Below are 12,356 nucleotides of genomic sequence, written 5' to 3'. Positions count from 1 at the left end.
CTCACAATTTATCATTAACACGCAAACAAATACTCAATTATACTCTCAACGGGCCAAATTACCAAAATACCCCTATAAACAAATGTGGACTCACATGCATGCATTTAACATCATATCATAATATAGTTCTCATAAACATGCATAAACACATTTAATGGCATAATTAAACAGTTATGGCCCTCCCGGCCTACTAATCCAGCCATTAACCACAATAGGGAATCCGGGGCATTACAACAATCTTATTCGCAGATCGTTTAATAAAAACTAGAGACACATTGTTCAAAGAATTGAGTAAAAATTTAAAATCATTTACTACCAACCCAAAAGGAGAAATCATGTTCTGAGAACTTCTTATTAGTTGGACAAGCTTTTGGCAGTCAACTTCAAGAATTACCCTCTGCTAGCTCTTAGATTTAATCTAACTTAGTGCCTCCTTGACCCCAAACGCCTCAGCTATTTCAGGAGCCATATCACCAATCCTATGCCGACCGTGAGCCTCTAACAGAGCCGCTGTGTGATCACGAGCAACCCATCTTAGCCCAAACAAACAACTTTTGCTGCAAATAGAAGCATCAACATCAACCTTAATCGTGTTTTCATGTGGCTTGGTCCAATGCTCATTGCCATCACCAATTACACCATTTCGAATTGATGATTGTGAATCAAATTCTTGAGCATTAATCTATTGATCAAGGCGTTGTTTAGCTAATACGACTACTTCAGCAACAATAGCTTGCTTTTGCTTCCAGATAAGCTCATTTCTAAACCTCCAGAGGGCCCAACATACCATCCCAATTCTGGCTTCTTCATCTTTGGTGTAGTTTCCCAAAATGTGAGTAAACCAAGTAGGGAAACTTGTTGTCTCAACTACACTAACAGGAAAACCAACCGCCAAAAGACATTAAGAGGCAAACGGACAAAACCTACCAAGCAATGAAACACTATTTCTGTAGCAAAGTTACAACTAGGACAATCTAACTCCACAGGAACATGCTTCAAGCGGAACTGAACTCTTTGGACTCCCATCCGACTTTTTGGAGGAAGCTTTGGAATATGAAATTACCTTCAAAAGTGAAGAATTTTTTGTGGCGTGCTTTCATAGATTGCCTTCCCACATGCTAAAAGTTGATCCACTAATAAATGTTTAATTTTTTATTTTATTTTTTGTCATTATTTATTATTTTTTTAGTATCTTATTTATTATTGACATTAAATTTTTAATTTTGTATTTACTTTTAAATAACTATAATTAAATATATATATTTTTTACATCATTTTTACATTTAAATGTATAATTAACTTTTTGTGCTAAATTTAAAATTATTTTTACATGCATTAGAGATGATCTCGGTGAAAGCCTTAGGTGCAGGTCGTCTGGTCTGGTAGAGATTAATATGTCGTTACCATGCTCCAAAATTTGGTGAAAAAATGATGCCTTTTCATTGATTTCAATCAAATATATCAGTGATGAACTGTAGTAAAAAGTGAACATTGCCTAAAAGAGAAGCACAGTTCATGCAAATCTCTCCATTACATATGATTATGAATCAAAACATTACTGTCTTTTTTATTATGAATCACAAAGTTTCCTAGAAACTTTTACATAGATCATCAAATCAAACAGCACAGCAACAACAACAACAAGTACTTGACTTTCTTTCTTTATGCTCTGTAACTGTAATAATGATATTCTATTCACAACTTTCTTTTCTTTTCCCTACTCTATTATATAACCCAACCCAACCGTTGACCAACCGACCAACCATCTTCAAATTCAATAAAGTTTACAATTACAATCTAATCATTATAAAAAAAAATATATAAAAACAGTAATTACACGTCAGCAGCAGCCTCATCAATGGCTGGCCCTTTTCTCAACTTGTCCAATGCAGCCTTAACCTGAGTCTGAATCGACTCAAGCCGTTTCGAATAAACTTCCAAATCCCTAATCTTCTCTTCCCTCCATTTCTCATCTCCCATTTTTGTTTCTTCTTCTCCTCCTCCTCCAAACGACGTCGTTTTCAAACCCAAACCCATTATCCATTTCTCTGCACTATTATTCTCATCCAATAATATCTCATAATCCTGCTGAGTCAGCATCAGATCCGTACTACTGCTATGACCGCCACAGCCGCCGGCGCCGCCTCTGCCACTCCATATCTTCTGTGAAATCTCGAAAATGCCCCTGTCGTGTGGGTTTCTGAAGCGGAAATCCACGCCCGAGTTCTTCATCTTACTCCAAGTGTTTTGGAACTTTCTCCTCAATCTCCTCAGCTTATCTGCGAGTTGGTTCTGGTTGAATCTGCCCCTTAACTCGGGCTTAACCCGGTCGTTGTAGAACGAGTTAGCCGTTCTACGGTGCGGACCGAGTTTCTGGGTCACGGTGTAGTCGAGGAAGCTCTGCAAGAGCTCGATCTCGTCCTCTTCGCTCCAAACTCTCTTCTGCAAAACTTTCTTCGCGGCAGCCGCGTTCGGGTAGTAATCGTCGTCGTCGTCGGTACGGCGTCGTTTGGATGTGGAGAAAGAAGGGTCAGCACCGCCTGTAACGGCTACGCTAACGGAATCAACGCCGTCGTAATCGTCGTCTTCGACATCATTAGTGTCATGATCATCGCCGTTTGGTGATTTGTGGTCGTTCTCTGGTTCGTCAAATATGTCGTCGTTGTCGTATTCGGAGGAGGATGTAGACGAAGACGAAGAAGAAGATAAAAGCCAACTGACCAGTGGCCAAGTCATGGTTTTTGTCAATGGCGAACGAACAAGGTCTCTTCTTCTTCTTCTTCGTCTTCTCTCCTGCAATGGCAGAAGGAAGATGGAGACTATGGAGTTTGAAGGGGAGGAGTGAGGATACGGAAGTCATTGGAGAACCAATTAATGGTTGATTACAATTTCGATGGTTACAGGGGTACGGACCCCATGAAAAAGAGCCGTTTTATGAGTCCGATAATGGCTGCTGTCCTCAGCTCAGGGAGGCTCAGCTCACCACTCTTAAAAATTAAGTAAAATATATTAAAAATAATTAAACAAATATAATTTTTTTTTTGAGCAAATTAAACAATTATAATTAAATCATGTCCAATAAAATAAAAATCTACTTTTGGCAAATTAGGTGCACCAAAATAATCCTTAAAAAAAAGAAAATAGGAAATGGAAACTTTTAAGTGAGACGTTAGTTCTTAAATTGATTTGAGACAAGTGTTGTTTTTTTATTAGGTAGGACTAATTGAATACAATTTATAAGAAAAAATGTACTTCAAATTGGAATATTATATATTAATTTCTATTTGTCTAAAAATATTATTTATAAAAGACTAAAAGTGTTCCCAATAATTTAGATAATAATTTTACATCAAGTCTTTTCAATCCATTTTTAATCAATTGAGAGTGCATTTTTTTTAAGAGTATATTGTAAATCAACATATAATAATAATAATAATAATAAAGAAAATTAAACTTTAGGTTTCCTCACTTTTTCACTCTAGAACTCCTTTTATTTTTTCCTAGTAGTTTGCCTCCTAGCTTTTACACCATCTATTAGCTTTTATTTCCATTACCTTGGTATTGCTCGGGTTAAGCAATGTAGTGGGGTGCCTTGAATGTGTGGTTTTTACATCACTATTTGGTAATGTTGGTTATTTTGCCATCATGAGATAAGGAATAGAATAAAGGAAGTGGTGAAAACACATGTTGTGACTAGATTATCTATAATGGTTGGTGATGGTGATAGATGACATATTTGTATTTTCTATTTTGGTCAATTGCTTGTGTTGTTTTGTTGCTATACCTTGTATGTAGTTGTTTTGTTTTCTGTTCAAGTTCTATTTTAGTGTTAATAATGGTGTTTTGTTCAACCCACGATCTTTTGATAAATTTGTTGGTTTATTACCATTTATTGGCATAATCTGTCAAAACTCTCATATGAACATGGTCGACTTGTTAGCATTGGGGCCCAAGACAAATTTTGATAATTTTATAGTGTTTTTATATAAAATGATATTTTTGTCAAATTTAAGAACATTTTATATAGAAAAACTAGGGTCTAGACATAGACCTGCCTCGCATAAGAAGGAAAACAATGATTCTTTCACATCAAGTCTTGTTTGAACATCAATGAAAAGTGTATATTTTTTTAAGAGTTTTTTTTTAATCTTATTTATGAATTCTACGGTTGAGAGATACATTTATGAGCATATGTGTTGGATCTACAATTGAATGAGTTTTTAATTAATTTTTAAAAATATATGTATACTAAAAGACAAATATTATAAAATTTAGAAAAAAAAAATTAAAATCCATATTTCTCCCTTTTTCTTATTGATTTTTATTTTGCCCAAGCTAAATTTTCTTGTTAATTATTATTTAAAAAAAAGATAATAATTAGCTAAGCTTGTTGTTAGAAGAAATTAAAGATAAGGCATTATTCTATAAGTAGATTCAGTCTCGTTCTCATATAAAATTGGCAATAAATCACGCTGGTACTTTCTTTATTACTTTCGAGAATTGAAACTTGGAAGATACAGACACCCTTAGCACCAACTAAAACGCCAATCACTTTTGGGATTGCGAACTCGCATACACCCATTCACATTATTCTCCTTCCAATACAATACTTCCTCCTTAATATTGGACTATCTACCAAGTCAACCTTCTTCCAATTTCCACCCAAAATTATCATCATCTTCTTCTTAATCATTTTATGATTAACAACTAGATTATATCATTTCTTATAAAATTAAGTCTTGTTTAACTTAATTAATCCCAACTGCTAGTCTCTTCTGCCATTTTATTTGTGTCGTAAGTTACACGAATAGTGAAAGCGCGTAGAGGAAATAGGATATCATGTGGCAAAAGAGTCCACCAATACCACCGTTTGAGCCAGTCCAACACGCTAAGCCAACGAAAACTCGTGACGAGCCCCCCCTTAGCTCTCGGCCTAACCACCCCCCAACTCCAGCCCAAATGCCCCCACAACCACCACTACCACAACTGACTACGCCTTAACCAAAAACCCAAACCAAAAAAAAAAAGGAAAAAAAAAAAGAACATAACTCCCTAAACCCCACCTTTCCCAATTTTGATGGCTTCTCACCAAGACGACGTCGTTTTGCCCGGCGAAGAAGACCTCGACTCCTCCTCCTCCCAAGACGAGGACGAAGACGACGTCGTTGATGACGATGAAGACGACGACGATGAGGAAAACGACGACGTCTTAGCTGATGCCTCCTCTCCTCCGTCCGCCTCTTCCGCCGGGACTGATCGTTTCCATGTCGCCGTTGCTGTTGCTCCTTCCTCTTCCAACTCCGTCACTGTTGCCCTTCCGGCCGTTACTACAAACGGTGAGCCTATTCGTCTTCACCATCATCATCCTCCTCCTCCTTCTAGCCTTGCTACCACCGTGATCGCTGCTGCTAATCCATCTGCTGTTTCTGATCGGCATAGAAACGATGTCGTTTTGGCTGTGCAACCGGAGGAGAAGAAGCCTGCTGCTTTTGATGATTCCAGGAAACTCTTCCAGAGGCTCTGGACCGACGAGGATGAGATCGGACTGCTGCAAGGGTTTCTTGACTATACCACGCAGCGTGGGAAGACGACGCATCATGGTCAAAACGACACCGCTTTGTTCTATGATCAGATCAAGTCGAAATTGCAGTTGGATTTCAACAAGAACCAGCTCGTAGAGAAGCTTCGAAGGTTGAAGAAGAAGTACCGGAACGTGCTCAACAAAATCTCCACCGGTAAGGAATTCTCCTTTAAGAGCCCTCACGATCAGGCCACTTTCGAGATCTCTCGCAAGATCTGGAGCGACTTGGGCCGTATTGGTCCCGAAGATAATGCCCTGGAAGACGACGATCCGAACCCTAACAACCCCAATTTTCACATCGAGGTCAAGGCCGAGGATGCTGGGGGTTTCATTGTCGAGAAGAAGACGCCGACGTCGAGGTCTCGTAAGCGATCACGACCAAAATCCGCCATGGCAGCGGACGACCGACGCTGTATGAATGATGTTTCGCCGCCGAATAAGGATAACAGCTACAATCACGGCGGCGGTGGTACTACTACTAACACCACCATTAACAATAACGGAAATGTCCAGGGATTGATAGAAGAGACCGTGAAGAGTTGTTTGTCGCCTTTGTTCAAGGAACTGTTGAGTAGCACCATGGCCGCCGGCAGCGGGCCGGGGCCGTGTGCGGCGGCGAGGGGGTTTGGTGGGCTTGCATTGAATCCGATTCCGTTGAACTTCGGTGGGTCGTCAATGAATTTCGGGTGTGGGGAAGTGGTGGACGAGAGGTGGAGGAAGCAGCAGATTTTGGAGTTGGAGGTTTACTCGAAGCGATTGGACTTGGTGCAGGATCAGATAAAGACTGCTTTGGAGGATTTGAGGTCGAGAGGAGGGCCTTAAATCTTGAAACGGCAAGCTTTTTGGATACAAAGATGACAACTTTGTTGCAAGAGCCTCAGAGGGTCTTCGGGTTTTTTTTTTCTTTCTAATTTAGCCTTCTGGTTCGTATAAATTTCCTCTGATCACTGATCAATGGTTGATAATATAGTGTAGCTTAGTGTTTGAATTTGGAATATTTATTATCCTTAGATTAATTGATAAAAAAAAAACCAAGCCGGTTGAATAATGATTATCCTCAATGACTGTATAGTCATTTGATAGTTTGTTCATAGCTTTTCTTCTTTTAGATTCTCCTCATGACTGAATAATGATTCTTCTTTTAGATTTGTGTGGATAATAGATAATTTAATTGAAACCTCAATTTTCGTTTCTGTTTATGGTGATAAACCTTGTTAATATTTCTAATTTTATGTTTTTAACATCTGGGTCTATGATGATGATTAGGGATGTGAATAGGTGATCTAGATTCTAGAACATACCAAAGAAGAAAACAAATACATGCTTTAGCATTCTTGATTCAATGAGATATATATAAATACATGATATATGCAGATGTATATACTATATATTATATATATGTTGCAGTCATATTTTTTATTGATATATTCTGTCTGGCAATCCATGCTGTATTTGAATTATGGGATTATAAATGATATCTTAAATGGAGTGGATCTATCAAGTCAGAAACTTGAAACTTTTGACTCAAGAATCTGAACTGCATCTTCTTTCTTCTTTTTAAAGGATTGGCTATGAAATTATGATTCTTTTACCCCACATCTTTTCAGTTTAATTTTTTTTCTTTTGATATGAAGTTCAGAACCAGAGCTATTGGCTTCTTACTTTGATAAGTGGCTAACATTGGAACTGAAATATTAAATGGAGGGAGGTGATGTTTAATGGTGGAACGAGCTTTTCATGGGATGTTTCATTTATTCTTCTAGTTAGTGAATTTATGGTGATTTTTTTTGGCTATGGGATACAAGTCTTTCTGAGTTTTGCTTTTAGCTTTTGAAATGGTAGATAAAAGAAAAGAAAGGATAGTCATGATATTTAGAGGTACTCTATTAAGTAGTGGGTCTCAATCCACATTCTAATTCAGCAAAAAGCAGATACTTTTGTGTTGATATGATATCTCAATCATGTAATCGAGCTCACTGCGATAACAGTTCGAGGCATGTCACATTCATCGTTTTCACGGGTGTTGATATTTATTGAATTGCCATATAAGATTTGGCATAGTTAAGCGTTTGTTGTAGTTTTACAAAATCACCCTAATGATTTCAACTTGGACGAAAAAATGAAAATGAGCCAAGAATAACAACATAAAATTATCTAATACTCAATTGGCTTAATTTAGTGGTTAAATATATCGGATTGAACGTCCTAATGTACGTTTTATATGCAATGCAATTGTGTAGTTCCTATCTCAACATATTATTCTAGTCTGAATAAATTTTCAATGAAAATGACGTGTGATTACCGATTTAACAAATATTAGTTTTAAATGCAAAATTCTTATGTCCAAAATTATATAATAAAATTTTAAGGTTCATCTAGAACTATGTCTATGTATAACCTATCATTATGATATCCAGGAACACTGAAAGGTTAAAAGGACTATAATTATGCGACTAAAACGTCCGAGTTTTTTTTTTTTTATATATATATATATATTTGATTTTTCCATTTGAAAAGTCAAACACTTTCTTCAGCTGGTTGTTACAACTTACATATCCCTTTGCTTAAAAGCTTTTGTGTTCACAAATAATAAAAATGACTAGAAGCTTGCTCACATAAGATGAGGATAAGAAAGGAAGAAGATTTTGAAACGATATAACCAACCCAAACATCTTGGAAATCATCTCTTTTAGCAGCCATATAGACATGCAACATTTTTTACCTTTTGAACCTGTACTATTATTTTATGAGAGCATCGCTTCAAACACAACCAAGAATATCTAAAATGGCTTAAAATAGGAAATTAAGTCAGAGCTGTAGAAAGATAAGACACTGAAACAATTATTGACATTTCATTTTCAATTATAGTTCATAAAAATGAAGTCTTCAACGAAGTACATAGATGCATTAGATTATTTCTGAGAGCCCCCCCATAAAAAAGAGAAGAAACAATCAGTACATTGAGAACTTTGCCTTGGTCTTCTCGAACACTTGTTCGGCAATAACAGCACCAGTTCCATCAGCTTTCTTGATTTCCAAGTGAGCCTTTTGATAAAATCCAGTGCCTCTCAATGCATCTGCAATGAAATCATCAAACCCGATTGCAATGGCAGCCTCAGCTTTCGCTCCATAAACCAATCTCTGTTTCAAATGGAGTAGAGTCGATGAGATTGTCAGGAAATTTTGTGATGTTCAACATGGAGCAGTAATAATGATCATAAGACTAAAAAGTGAAGGTATGAATTAAGACCTTAATTCTTGAGAGATGGATAGCTCCAAAGCACATTGGACATGGCTCGCAAGATGCATAGATTTCGCAGTCCGAGAGCTCAATTTGATTGAGCTTTTTACAAGCCTGCAAGAAAGTTCCATTATAAGCATGAGAGCAACAACAATAGAAGGATCACTAACAGAAAGAGGATTCACTTTCAGCAAACTTGCAACACAATGAGGTAAATTCAGGGCAGTTCAGTGTCATTCAATCAAAATATAAAAATGCAAACTTGACCAGTAATCTCTTTAAGGTCCTGACCACTTGAGGATACTAGATTTAAGGGCTTGAATTTGACTCTCATAAAAAATTTGAAAATAACACATTTTTGCCAGACACTTGTCTAGACAGTCTCATCAGTTCATCAAGGGTTTCTCTGTGCTGTAACCTAATATGTCCAGCATTAGAAATATCCCAAAAGAGTAGTGTTTGGAATAAGCAATAGACAAAACAAAACAATAAGTTTTGGTAAGCAATTCAACAAGCAGTGTCAAATAAAATCCAAAGAATTTTCTCCACACAGCACATAAAGATCTATTTGGTCAATAAAATTCAGGAGTCAACACTCCACAACAAGAACTCTGAGACAATTGCACAACTATAAATCACGGAAACAGATGAACATACAGAAATTTATTAGTTTCACAGTCTAACCTCTCTTATCGCAGTGACCTCGGCGTGAGCAGTTGGATCAGTGTTATGCAAAACCATATTGTGGCAGCTCACTATTACTTCGTTGTTTCGAACAACAACTGCACCAAATGGGCCTCCATGTCCACTGTCAACTCCTTTGTATGCTTCTTCTACAGCTTTTGTTAAGAATTCATGGTCTCTATCCTGTACAACTGATTAAACAACCAAAAGATGGGACAGAAACTATAAATATCGGATTGGTTTACAAAATCATGTTTCTATGGAAAAAAGTATAGCAATAACTAACTAGTTTAGGGTAATGGATTAGTAAAGCAAGTTACCTTCTTGGTGAGCAGCAAATGCAGATGCCACAGAAATGGCTCCATCAACTACAAAGGAAGAAAATCAATCAACAGAAACCCCAAACTGACATCAGATTTTATTTTTCAAATTAATGAGTTTCAATAACCACAGCATTATTCTAAATTTCCACTTGACCAACTACTAAAATGGTGTGCTAAAATGCTGAATCATATAAAGCAAAAGTATGCACTTTTTATAAAATCTAAAGGGAACACTAAACTAAGAAACTAAAGAGGCTACATCTGATATATTATCAGAAAAAGCCTTACAGTTTGAGATGAGAACCTCCCTAACTCTTAACATTTTAACCAGTTTATTTTGATCTTTCTTGCCCCCAAAATGAAAAAGCAAAAAGTCTTCAATTTGATCATTTTAGTACCCATCTAAAGGCGATCTCTCATGAAAACATAAATATAAAGTAGTAAAATGACAATTTCTAATAAAAATGGAGGAAAACATAAAACTTGTAGCAAAACCAAATCCAAGACGTAAAAAACTTGTAATTCAACACTATAATCATATTGCACACCAAATCGCGACAAAATTATGTTCGCAAAGTATGGATCTTGAGAAACTCTCCTCAAAGGCAATCTCCTAACTATAATTAACACACAAATCATATATAAAAAGAAAAACGACATGGCATGAAAATAGATGCGAAACAGAAATACCCAGATGAGAAAATGACTACAAAAAATACAAACAATGAAGAAAATTAATACCTTTAGCGTCCTCCATGATGGGAATTTGAAATGAAAATGGAAGAACAGGGAAATGGGTGGAAGAAAAGATAGACAAAAGAGAGAATAGAAAGGGGAAACGTGAAAATGGAATGAGAAGAGAGTTGGTCCACAAGTCTTATATTTATAGTGTTGGCATTTAGTGAAGAGAGCTTACAAAAAAACACACTAACGAGGGAAAAAAAATGACGTGTTATATAAGCTGTTAGACAAATGGGTATCTTCAGCTTCGATGATTCACTCGATTTTTTTCTTTTACAAGGGATCCATTTGACATTTGACTCGATATGAGCTCTCAAAAAGATGTCTTTTTTAGCTTCTGATTAAGGATGAAGAGATTTAAACGAATTTGATTCTTCACAGAAAGTCTGAAACCTCCACATTTAGGAAATTTTTTCAGAAATTTATTCTGTATTATATATTGTACAAGTAACAGTAACAAGAAAAAAGAAAAAGAAAGCTAGTTAAATAAAATTTGGAAACATTAAAGAAATTATCAATATAAAAGTTGTTTAGTCTTTTCCTGAGAGTTAGGAATTTTATCCTTATTTTTGGATGGTAATATAAAAGATCAACCTTATTTTGGAATAAAAAGTGTACTGGGAATATTTTAGTAATATTTTATTTTATATATATGTGCCATTTTCTTTTTGGGATAAAGACAATCGTCATTTATATGATCTTTTTCTCCTTCCTACGGAAATTTATTCAATCGATGCAAACTTTTTTTCATAATTTTATTTAAATTGAGAGAGAAAAGTGAAAAGTCATATCGAAGAACAGGAGTGGAGTCACTCTTTCATCCTTTATAAAGAGGTATTATATTTCTCATATATAATATGTGTGTAATGTGAGGCTTTATTTCAGATTGTGATACTAATAAATTTTATTTTATTTTTAAGTTATATGTAAAGGAAGGGATTATTTAAAAGAAACTTCTTTATTTTTTTTTATCAAAATATAACCTAACTAATTTTACCTCCACTACCACTTGTTAATCTTTATTAATGTCTTTACTAACTTATTTAAAACATAATTTTTTAGAAATCATTCTCATTATTGAGTAAAATGAAAATATTAGTAAACATTCCCTAAAAAGATAAAAATAAAAATTGGTAAACTTAAAATTGTCAACAAAGTAAGAGAGTAAAATTCACTTTTCACAAATATTGGTTAAAATAACATTATCAAGAAAAATGTTATAACTTGAATTAAAGCGGGCCAGATTCAATTTTAATTCTCTCAAATAGTAATAATTTGATTGAAATATAAAAATAAATAATTAAAATTTTAAAAATTATGAGTTTCTAAATATACTTTTATTAAAGGCTTATAAAATCGACATGAAATAGATGGAGTCAGTGTAGCCAACTCATTTTGCATAATATATATTTCACTGTTGATTGAAATCATGTGTGAACACATTAAAAATTCCTAAGAAATAATGGTAAGCATCCGGTCCTTTCTAAGGAAAAGGACTGAATATACAAATTATCTCCCTAACAATGACACTTCTTTCCTTACAAACATAACTCCCATAATATATGAACACCTTCTCTTTTGCCATTTTTCTCTATGAAAATATTAAAATGTAAATAAATTAAGAGGAAATAAAAATTTATGAATATGGATTAGAATGAAAAAAAGAATAGAATAAAAATTAATAATAATAAAAAAATTAATATATTTTTTTTAATCTTGTATTGAAATGTTTTTTTTTCTATTTTTAAATAGAATGTTCATTCTATTAAAATAATGCGAAAAATAA

The 12,356-nt window shown here is 35.0% G+C and overlaps 3 protein-coding genes across 3 annotated transcripts; 1 reads left to right on the top strand and 2 right to left on the bottom strand.

Annotated features, from left to right (window-relative positions):
* Positions 1-1,512: 1,512 nt before the first annotated feature.
* Positions 1,513-2,976, bottom strand: LOC133790786 (probable transcription factor At3g04930). Its single transcript, XM_062228546.1, has one exon. It carries the CDS (start codon positions 2,734-2,736, stop codon positions 1,834-1,836), a length of 903 nt encoding a protein of 300 aa, XP_062084530.1. The 5' UTR covers positions 2,737-2,976; the 3' UTR covers positions 1,513-1,833.
* A 1,950-nt stretch (positions 2,977-4,926) lies between these two features.
* Positions 4,927-6,774, top strand: LOC133790784 (probable transcription factor At3g04930). The gene has a single exon (XM_062228544.1). The coding sequence runs from the start codon at positions 5,078-5,080 to the stop codon at positions 6,401-6,403; it is 1,326 nt and encodes a 441-aa protein (XP_062084528.1). The 5' UTR covers positions 4,927-5,077; the 3' UTR covers positions 6,404-6,774.
* Positions 6,775-8,408: 1,634 nt separating this feature from the next.
* LOC133790785 (guanosine deaminase) lies at positions 8,409-10,728 on the bottom strand. The gene is made up of 5 exons (XM_062228545.1): positions 10,571-10,728; positions 9,827-9,874; positions 9,507-9,697; positions 8,832-8,936; positions 8,409-8,722 (listed from the first exon to the last, which is right to left on the bottom strand). The coding sequence occupies exons 1-5, from the start codon at positions 10,584-10,586 to the stop codon at positions 8,534-8,536; spliced, it is 549 nt and encodes a 182-aa protein (XP_062084529.1). The 5' UTR covers positions 10,587-10,728; the 3' UTR covers positions 8,409-8,533.
* Between the last annotated feature and the right edge of the window lie 1,628 nt (positions 10,729-12,356).

This window comes from Humulus lupulus, chromosome 7 (genome assembly GCF_963169125.1).
Source record: "Humulus lupulus chromosome 7, drHumLupu1.1, whole genome shotgun sequence".
NCBI classification, from domain to species: domain Eukaryota; kingdom Viridiplantae; phylum Streptophyta; class Magnoliopsida; order Rosales; family Cannabaceae; genus Humulus; species Humulus lupulus.
This window is presented reverse-complemented; position numbering and strand designations above follow the sequence as displayed.

Excerpts from the sequence above, each read along its gene's own strand:
- LOC133790786 (XM_062228546.1), bottom strand. The coding sequence starts at position 2,736 with ATGACTTGGCCACTGGTCAGTTGGCTTTTATCTTCTTCTTCGTCTTCG.
- LOC133790784 (XM_062228544.1), top strand. The coding sequence starts at position 5,078 with ATGGCTTCTCACCAAGACGACGTCGTTTTGCCCGGCGAAGAAGACCTC.
- LOC133790785 (XM_062228545.1), bottom strand. Across the intron at positions 8,937-9,506 it reads AGGTCACTGCGATAAGAGAG|GCTTGTAAAAAGCTCAATCA; the intron begins GTTAGACTGTGA and ends ACTTTCTTGCAG. Across the intron at positions 8,723-8,831 it reads TCCATCTCTCAAGAATTAAG|AGATTGGTTTATGGAGCGAA; the intron begins GTCTTAATTCAT and ends CATTTGAAACAG.